Genomic DNA, 9,803 nt, shown 5'->3' with positions numbered 1-9,803 from the left:
GATAATAAGATTTACCTTTATTGTTTTCATACATTTAATCGCTTATTAAAGAATATGTCAATTCTATTTTCTAAATCAGTGTCACAAGATCACAAAACTTAAATGATGAAAGCCATAGCTTCCTATCTCAATTGCCTGAGTGGATGTTTACAGATGGGAACCGAACCACCACTGAGTAGTCGAACCTTCTCCTCCAGTGCAGCGGAACTTGTGGTTGGTGACTGCATAGAACCCAAAGTTGTCTTCACTTACCAATGCGCCAGCCGTTGGATTAAAATCGCAACCAGCAGCGCTACTGTCGATGTGCAAGGATAAAGCACCTGCCACCTGCCAGAATTTGGCTGTCGTATGTACGCCGAAGTGCCCGCGGATGTTGACGTACTCCACCTTCTTGCACTTGCCACTCCCAAGAAAGTCGATGATGTTGAAATCCCTAAAGTTGCCTCGAACGTAGTCTGTGAAATCGACGCCATGGCTTGGGTAGCTGCAGGTTGCTCGCCAATGAGTAGAGTGAGCTGCAAGAGACTTCATTCGACGGAGACACAGGCGGTAGACATTCCAGTTTTGAGCATTTTCGTTGACTGGAGCGTCAAACTTAAACGGAGTCTTGGTGAACTGGTACAAACCCTTAAACTTTTGACTGTAGGACATCACCAGGGTCCACGCAGTACCAGGCTCGGACGTGAAGTCACAGTAGACTGGATAGCTATAGCCATAGTGGTCATAGAGGCGGTAAATACCACATGTTGTCTTACCGGGAATATAATACTCAAGGCAGGACTTTGGGCGAAACGGGTTGAGTTCCACAGTCTTTGACTTGGGGCAGTTATCTCCCTGCAAAAAGATCAAAACATCTTAAGAAATATCAAATGTTTATGATTTCTCACTTAATTTGGACTTAAATAAGTGTTCCTAGACCCTGTAGACATTACGAATACCTAAGAATTTGTTCCTGGAGATACGAATCCACAAGAAGTGTCGACCTGTGTACATGTGCAGGCAAATAGCCGAGAGCAATGTATTTTTCTTCTTGGTTTTTGTGTCCTGGCCCATAGATACGTACAGCTCGTATTTCTCTCTTTTTCTTTTCAAACCATGCAACCCTTAATCTTCCAAACCTCTTGGCACACTACTTCTTCTGAAAACAAGAAGCTGTCCTACCAACATACGACATATCATGGCACTGGCTTTATGATGACTGAACGTAGGAGTTAATATAAACGAGTTCGAAATGAAAAGAGCCTGCTTGGTAGATCGATGTTCTTTAACTACATATCGTGAAATATCACACCTTGCATTCCACGTAACGTTTTTCCTTTTTATGATCCGCCGATGCCTCCAGAAATACCTAGAGAGAGTAACAAAGAGAAAAAAATCCGTTAAAGTTTTAACAGATAACGCAGTGTTTGACTTGAATCAAAAAACGAATTTTCTGTTGCACATTGGCAAGGTATGGTACCATGAAATTCAAAGATCTGATGTTTTGAATCTCCATGAGTAAGGATGTTTTTAGGAAGCATCGGAGTTACTCTTTTGCCTGGATATGGTGGAAAAGCTATGGAGTTACTCGTAGATAAGGAAACGAGAACGAAAAGTAAAAACTTACTGGCAGAGCAACAGCAAAAAGACACAGGATAATGGCAGAAGAACGTGACGACCACATCTTGACTTGTTCGCTTTGTAGTATACTGGACTGATTTGAATCTTTATAGGGGCTTGTCATTAAGTTATGCTTGATACCTTGAGAGGCGTCCGCTGTGTTGCATTAAGTGCTCTATACTTTGTGAATCCGAATTTGACATTATTTAAACATTTAAAAGACGTGATCATACAAAGTGCTGCTAGTTCGTGGCTAAGATTCCGTCAATTAATCGAGATAATCGATGTTTGTGGACTTAGCTGATATATTAATAAATAAATGAATTTAATTAAAGTCGATAATTTTGGAAGTGGTTGCCCAATCTTCCGAGCTGGTGGCTCATGTTAAAAGCACTCGACTCCAGGTCGAATTGGAATTTGGAATGTTGGTTTTTGCGGAGGAAGGAAAACCAGAGGACCCGGAGAAAAACCCTCGAAGCAAGGACGAGAACCAACTACAAAATAAAACCACATGTGACGCCAGGTCTGGAGATTGGACCCATGCCGCAGTGATGGAAGGCGAGCGCTCTCACCATTGCGCTATCCTTGCTCCCCTACATTTCAAAATTCCGCACTTGGACCATTAGTCATTGCCTTCTTTCCGATTTTAATGATCAAAGATTCTTAGGAAGTGTTGTGGCATTTGTTAACGTTTGATTTAAGGACTTAGACAGCTGAGCAAATATCGTTGAGGTGAGGATTTGACGATATATTGATATATGTCAGTCTTAAATCGGTTGCTTCTTTTTTCTTTGCAAACGAGTCGTTCCTTTGGGTGAGGTTTCTAAACCATCAACGCAAGAACAACGAATACGTCAGTTGGCAAGGACTGGACGTCGTAAGTAGTACAATATTTGATACATTAGCAGAAGAATATTGATTTGGATATATCAGGAAGATCTGTTAAAAAAACCCACTTTGAAGAGAAACCGTGTATCATATTTTCTTTCTTTTCGAGTGTAGGGCTGCACGGCACAATAGATGTTCTAACTCAAGACTAACTCAGTTACAATTGCAGTTTACAGTACTAAGAATCAATTTTTTTAAATTCATTTCTCTTGTCTTCCCGTGTCCTCAAATCAGGCCTCACTGAAACGAGCTGTGTCCAAGTCTAACCGACAAGTTTATAGTTCTCTCAAGAAGGAAGGGCTAACGCTCGAAACGTCAGCTTTTGTAATCGTTACGGTGGCCAATTTACCATTTCAACTTTGTTGATATATCCAAATTATTTCGTTACTCCCACCGACGCAGCCCCAAACAGTTTCTTTCGAAACTATCAGCCTTTATTCATAGTTCTCTCACTTAGTAAATATAGGAAACTGGAATGGACTTTGATGTTGACGGAAAAAAAGATCGTTGTTGCAAATCAGCTGTGTCTATTTCTGATATGGTTTGCATATCTATTGTTTGCACGCTTTGATAACACAGAGAGGAAGAAATATGCAGTTTTCCATCTGTTTGTCGTGAAATAGTTCCGTGGGAAACATATAATGTGAGATGGTCTTACTACTGACAAGTGTAGTTTACTCCATTTTAAAAGTATAATGGAGTGTCCCCCACTACAGCAGCTGAATTAACAAACCTCTACTCATAGGTATTATGTGTAAATATCTGTGGAGAACGTGGAAAATTTCCTTCCCGTTTTCCAGAAAATTAAAATTTCGTAGAGTCGGTTTATGTCTTCGACGCTCTATTCATTTGCTTTTAAGCGCGCACTCCATGGGAAATTCACACCACCCTTACGAAAACGGGGAGATGAACATTAACCTCTGATGTCTTAAATCCGTTGTAAGTTCACTTTTCATACTTAGTTCGGAGCTGCAATGCTTTCCAAAATTACCCAGAACTAAAGTAAAGGAATATTTCTCCAGGTATTTGTGAGTTAGCCAGTGACAAAATAAGAACCCCAATTGAAACCCTCGTAACAGAAGTCATTCTTTTTTCTAATCTTGCCCTAGGAAAGGACACAATAATCTTCACTTTTTTCTGTTCAAACAGCAAAGTATGCAATTCTTACTTGCTATCCGAAATCAAAAGGCCAAGGGTTTAATAACATGGTCGTGTCTTTTTTTACAGAAATTACAAGAACTTCATACAAACAGTCGCCGCCTGTTTTATCGTGATAACTCGAGAGCTAAAGAATGGATAAGGAAGGCGCTATTATTACCGAGAGTTGATTCGAAATTTTATGAAGTTCATTACTTTCTTTCTCCTATTTGCTCTCCTCTCCGCCCTTCGTCCTCCGTCCTCGGTCTTCCGCGCCCTCCGTCTTCCGCGCCCTCCGCCCCATTGCAGCGCAACGCCTGAAATACAATCTAAGCTGTTGGATGCTACAAATGACCGTCTTAGATTTACTAGATACTCTTTTACTTTCCAGTTTTGATGGCGTTTTCTCCCTCTCTTTTTGTTTAAAATATTAATTCCACCGCGAAAGGAGGTTTAATATCAGTTAACCAATAATTTCTTCCCAAAAAAACCTTGCCTTTCACTTTTCAAACGATACGTTAGTTCTTCCACGGTAAACGTGTAGTGTAGTATCCACAAAAACATAATTGAGTAAATTTATCAATATTTCCAGAGCTGTTTGCTTTCTTCTCTTTTTTTTTTTTTTTTTTTTGATGTAAACACGCAGCCATCAGGTTGACCTTCCATGACTTTCCCACTAGAAATAAACACTGTGATGGAGTGTTAAACAAACCTTTTAACTGCGTGGTTTACGAGATAGCAGCTAAGTCAACCATAGTCTATTATCACTGACGGGAAATTCGATAATCCACGAAAACAGCCACGCAGTCATGGCTGATAACGTCAAACTCGGGTTTGGATAAAACAAATTTATCTTAAAATAATGCAGCTGTCTTTTTCTCAAGGTATTCTACATAAAATTGTTAAACGGGCCAAGGGTTCGAACCATTCTAGAGAAGTTCACAAGGAAAAACACAGCTAAATATGTTGTCGCTAAGTTCCTCTGCAGTGATCTTATGGCTCTTTGCAGTTATTTTTTCAGTAAGTTTCTTTCATTGCTATTTTCAGTTCAACTGGATTCAGACAAGAAGCATTTTTCAAACGTTCCCGGCATATTTCCATTATCTCTACATTTCGTAAAGGGAATCGAAGAGCAGCGAAAGTTTCTTGAAGATAGGCTTTAGTAACTTAAAAAAGTTAAACTATGGATCTCTGGTTGCACTTAATCCGCTAAATGACAGATAAGAAAACGTTTTACAAGAATTTCTGATCCATCAATAAAGCATGAAAAGCTTATAACTATGATGTTATTAAAGGTAGTTTACTTCGCCCAATTGATATTTAAAGCACAGCCTTTGTGAGGAAAGTCTCTCGGCTTGAGCACTTACAGTTTCGTTTTAAATTTTATTGGTGTTTCAGGTCAGAGGTGATCATCACGAACATTCAGTGGAGTGCAAGGTAAGAAATTCTGGTATGTATATCTTTCTGTTATTCAAAGCAGTCTTTCATCACCTTCCCCTTTCATTCAGAGGTCTTTATAATAAGCAATTATCCGCTGTAATTGGTAATATCCCTTTAAATGAGCAGAGAGAATAGGTTTTTGTGTCAATTAGTTTATTTTGATCGCCTGCGGTATAGCGTGTTTATACAGCGAGGAGAGGTTACGCGTTGGCGAATTTAAGTAATGAAAGATTTTTATAGGCTAGAGTTATTTTTCTTTTGTATTCATTCAAGTAATCAAAGGTTTGAGACTAATAAAAATGATAATGTTAATAAGAAAAAAAACATTGTCAGGATAACACACAAAAATCAGGGTTATTTTTAAGTCTTCCCCTGGATGAGATCATGTAACTAGGGCATGTATTGTGTACTCGCATAAAGGTGGGCTTCACTGAGCCAATTTTCAGTTTTAGTTCACTTTCGGTTGATAAAATAGATAATTTACCTCTTGTTACAAGAACAATCGAACCGAGAACTTCGGATTCCGCGCTCCAATGATTACCTCTGAGCAAAAGGGACCCTATGGAGAGCCAGGCCACTGATGATGAGGTACAGATGCAACACTTGTCCTGCATATTTCAGCGCTGAATGTCAAAAGCGTCAAGTTCAAGTCGTAAACAGTATATGAAAGCTCAGCAATGAAATGATTCCTTTGAATTTCTTTTATTATCAGAGAAATCGCTGTCCCAAGCCGATGCCTGATGTTTATCAGCATCCATTCCGCCCCAAGTCCTGCCTTGATTATTACGCCGCAGACAAGTCCACATGCGGCATTTACAAGCTTTATGACCACCATGGTAAAAGTTTTCCAGCCTACTGTGACTTCAAGTCCGAGCCTGGTACAGCATGGACCCTGGTGATGTCTTGGGCTAACATCTTTCGAGGGCTTCCTCAGTTCAAAGAAACTCCTTTTATGTATGACGCTCCAGTCAACGAGAACTCCCATAACTGGAATATGTACCGCCTGAGTCTGAAGCGAATGAGGTCCCTCCAAGCCCACTCCACTCACTGGCGAGCAACCTGCAGCTACCCAAGCCACGGTATTGATTTTGCAGATTACGTCCGTGGTAACTTTAAAGATTTCGACATCGTTGACTTCCTGGGGTCTGGCGTATGCAAGAAGGTCGAACTCGTGAACATCCGGGGACACATTGGCATCCATGAAACTGCACGCTTTTGGCAACTTAACAGTACTTTCACCTTGCACATCGACAGCAGTACTGGCGGCTGCGACTTTGACCCGAGTGCTGGTTCAGCGCCGTCTGAAGATAGCTTTGGGTTCTATGGTGCAATCAACCGTAAGTTCCGTTGTACTAAGGGGAAGTTCTCAACTACCCAGTGGTGGTTTGGAGCCCATCTGTAGCCCATTCTCCAAATGGTTCTTGCAGATCTGTAGAGGAGCCAATGACTTCGTCATCTTATCTTTGTCGGATCTTGTAGCTATGATTTAGAAAATGGTATTGACAGATGTTAACACGTAGATGCTTTAATAAACAGATCATAAACGATAAACTGTTGTTTAGGGTTCATATTTCAATTCACGGCATCGACGCGAGTTTGCTACCTAACAGTCACCGATTTCTGTTATTTGTTGTAGGAGTTGTTTGAAAACTAAAAGACATAGCATGTCAACCTAATGCCCCACAACTTCTTTTTTATCACAAAGTGTTAAAAAAAATTATCATTAAACTGCTCTGAAATCATTCTGAACGATGGTAAAACTATTCGTGCCGTCCTGATATAATTTCTAAAAAGTATTTGTAGAGGAGTAAACGAATCAAAGAAAAAAAAGAATTTGATTGCCACGCGAAAATCGCTCGATCGCAATGAAGGAAATCTAGCAGTCCCCCTCCCCCCCAGAAGGAAAGCTGGCAGCCCCACTACGCTTTTATCTAAAGATTTAGGGGTCATTTCTCTTTCTTCTATCATAAATTTACCTATTGCCTCGCTCTGAAATTTTTCCCTAAGAGATGTCAGTCTTTTTTAGAAAGTCATCTAAAGGTTGTTAGTCCCGCGTTCTCTTAACTTGACGCTGAACCACCGCAGATCGAAATTACAGCTGGAACTGCGTCTGTTGATTTGAAATATTTCACAGGTTCTGAAGTCTTCTAAGTCAGGATGTTATTAAAATAGGAATGGGGAATGGAGGACGGGGAATGGACGACGGGGAATGGAGGACGGGAATTGGAGGACGGGGAATGGAGGACGAGGAATGGAGGACGGGGAATGGAGGACGGGGAATGGAGGACGGGGAATGGAGGACGGGGAATGGAGGACGGGGAAGGGAGGACGGGGAATGGAGGACGGGGAATGGAGGACGGGGAATGGAGGACGGGGAATGGAGGACGGGGAATGGAGGACGGGGAATGGAGGACGGGGAATGGAGGACGGGGAATGGAGAACAAGGAACGGAGAACGGGGAATGAAGAACGAGGAATGGAGAACGGGGAATGGAGAATGAGAATGAGAATGGAGAATGAGAATGAAAATGGAGAATAGGGAATGGAAAATGGCGAATGAGGAATGGAGAACGAGGAATGGGGAATGGATAACGAAGAATGGAGAGTGGAGAATCGAGAATGAGCAATGAAGAATGAGGAATGAGGAATGAGGAATGGAGAATAAGGAATGGGAATGAATGAGGAATGGAAAATGAAGAATGGAGAATAAGAATGGAGAACGAGGAACGGGAAATGGGGAAAAGAGAATGGGGAGTGGAGAATGAAGAATGGAGAATGAGGAATGGAGAATGAGGAATGAAGAATGGGAAATGGACAATGAAGAATGCAGAATTGAGAATGGGAAATGGAAAATAATGAATGGGGAATGGAGAATGAAGAATGGAAAATGAGGAATAGAGAATGATGAATGAAGAATGGGGAATGGAGAATGGGTAATGGACAATGGACAATGAAGAATGCAGAATAGAGAATGGGAAATGGAAAATAATGAATGGGGAATGGAGAATGAAGAATGGAGAATGAGGAATGGAGGATGAGGAATGGAGAATAAGAATGGAGAACGAAGAACGGGAAATGGGGAAAAGAAAATGGGGAGTGGAGAATGGAGAGTGGAGAATGGAGAATGGAGAATGAGGAATGGAGAATGAGGAATGGAGAATGAGGATGGAGAATGAGGAATGGAGAATGGGGAATGGAGAATGGGGAATGGAGAATGGACAATGAAGAATGCAGAATTGAGAATGGGAGATGGAAAATAATAAATGGGGAACGGAGAATGAAGAATGGAGAATGAGAGAATGGAGGATAGGGAATGCAAAATGAGGAGTGGAGAATGCGGAATGACGAATAGAGAATGGGGTATGGAGAAAGGGAAATGGATAATAAGTAATGGAGAATGGGGAATGAGGAATGGAGAAGGGGAATGGAGAATAAGGAATGGAGAAGGGGAATGGAGAACAAGGAATGGAGAATGGGGAATATCCTTGTAATATCCTTATGCTCCTCCTCACTGGCAGTTAACTGGCAATCAATTATTTATATTCCCCTTTAACCTCTGTTGTCGACGATTAATCACCTGCCCGTTACCGCTTGAAAACCACGCGGTCCACTCCCTCCCCCCCCCCAAAAAAAAACTACCTCACCCGGCTCTCGACGTTTTATTTTCTGATGTTTCGCTCCGTCTAAAAAGCGAGGGGGAGGGGGAGGGGGAGGTGGTATTTATTGCAAGGAGCACTCATAATAATTTGATTCCTTGATAATGATGGGCATCGAATTTCAACTTTTAACAGTGTTTAGGATTGGGATAGTTGGACCTGTTCTCAGCAAATGGGCGTCCTAAAATTTACGTATGCAGAGGACGGAGCTGAGTAACCTGTACAAACTCAAGGATTGTAACGTTGAACTTTCTTTGGTAAAAACTGCTCATTAAACGAACGCAGAAATGGTTAAGAGCTTCTAATCAAGAATGCACTCAATGCTCATTTCTTAAAGACTTCAGACCACTGACTGGTGGAATGATCACTTGCTGTGCATCGGAACTTGGGGTTCATGGTATGGTAATAACCAAAGTTATCTTCACTGGACACTGCGCCGGACCTCTTGTTGAAGTTACAGCCTGATGTGTTACTGTCGATGTGCAACATGTAATTAGTGCCCTGCGGAAAACGAGCGGTGAGAGGAATACCCATGTGCCCCCGGATATTCACAAACTCCACCTTCTTACACTGACCACCCCCAATAAAGTGGACAATGTTGAAGTCTTTGAAGTTACTGCGGACGTAGTCTGTGAAATCAACGCCATGGGTCGTGTAGCTGCAGGTTGCGCGCCAGTGAGTGGAGTGGGCTTGTAGTGACCTCATTCGAGTCAGACTCAGGCAGTACATATTCCAGACCAGAGAGTTCTCGTTGACATGAGCGTTGATCTTGAAGGGAATACTTCGGAAGGCAGACAGTGTACGATATTTGTTAGCCCAGGACATCACCAGGGTCCATGCAAAACCAGGCTCGGACTTGAAGTCACAGTAGGCTGGGAAACTGTTGCCGGAAGAGTCATTGAGTTGGTACATTGAGCTAACCGCCTCCCGGTTGGCTCAATGGATAGAGCGCTGGACTGTTGTGCGGGAGGTCGAGGGTTCGAGCCCCGGCCGGACCAACACTCAGGGTCTTAAAATAATTGAGAAGAATATGCTACCTTCCTATAACATCAAGAAATGGTTAGATATTCTAGTCCTCTCGGAT

At 41.9% G+C, this 9,803-nt stretch overlaps 3 protein-coding genes across 5 annotated transcripts; 1 reads left to right on the top strand and 2 right to left on the bottom strand.

Moving 5' to 3' along the window:
• LOC111345039 (uncharacterized) lies at positions 1 to 1,780 on the bottom strand. Its single transcript, XM_088750575.1, has 3 exons — positions 1,607 to 1,780; positions 1,292 to 1,348; positions 1 to 834 (listed from the first exon to the last, which is right to left on the bottom strand). The coding sequence occupies exons 1-3, from the start codon at positions 1,721 to 1,723 to the stop codon at positions 148 to 150; spliced, it is 861 nt and encodes a 286-aa protein (XP_088606701.1). The 5' UTR covers positions 1,724 to 1,780; the 3' UTR covers positions 1 to 147.
• Positions 1,781 to 2,339: 559 nt separating this feature from the next.
• Positions 2,340 to 6,615, top strand: LOC148740275 (uncharacterized). Of its 3 annotated transcripts, XM_088750585.1 has the most exons (4): positions 2,340 to 2,476; positions 4,509 to 4,644; positions 5,023 to 5,061; positions 5,777 to 6,615. In XM_088750585.1, exons 2-4 carry the CDS (start codon positions 4,588 to 4,590, stop codon positions 6,464 to 6,466), a joined length of 786 nt encoding a protein of 261 aa, XP_088606711.1. In that variant the 5' UTR covers positions 2,340 to 2,476; positions 4,509 to 4,587; the 3' UTR covers positions 6,467 to 6,615. The 3 variants fall into 3 exon arrangements, with proteins under 3 accessions (XP_088606711.1, XP_088606713.1, XP_088606712.1); XM_088750587.1 differs by lacking the exon at positions 4,509 to 4,644 and having other exon boundaries at positions 2,418 to 2,476; positions 5,023 to 5,074; XM_088750586.1 differs by lacking the exon at positions 2,340 to 2,476 and having other exon boundaries at positions 4,585 to 4,644; positions 5,023 to 5,074.
• Positions 6,616 to 9,043: 2,428 nt separating this feature from the next.
• Positions 9,044 to 9,803, bottom strand: LOC148740274 (uncharacterized). Its single transcript, XM_088749656.1, has one exon. It carries the CDS (start codon positions 9,629 to 9,631, stop codon positions 9,044 to 9,046), a length of 588 nt encoding a protein of 195 aa, XP_088605782.1. The 5' UTR covers positions 9,632 to 9,803.

This window comes from Stylophora pistillata, chromosome 2 (assembly GCF_964205215.1).
Source record: "Stylophora pistillata chromosome 2, jaStyPist1.2, whole genome shotgun sequence".
Lineage (NCBI taxonomy): Eukaryota > Metazoa > Cnidaria > Anthozoa > Scleractinia > Pocilloporidae > Stylophora > Stylophora pistillata.
The sequence above is the reverse complement of the archived record's forward strand: the minus strand, read 5'-3'. Positions and strand labels throughout refer to the sequence as shown.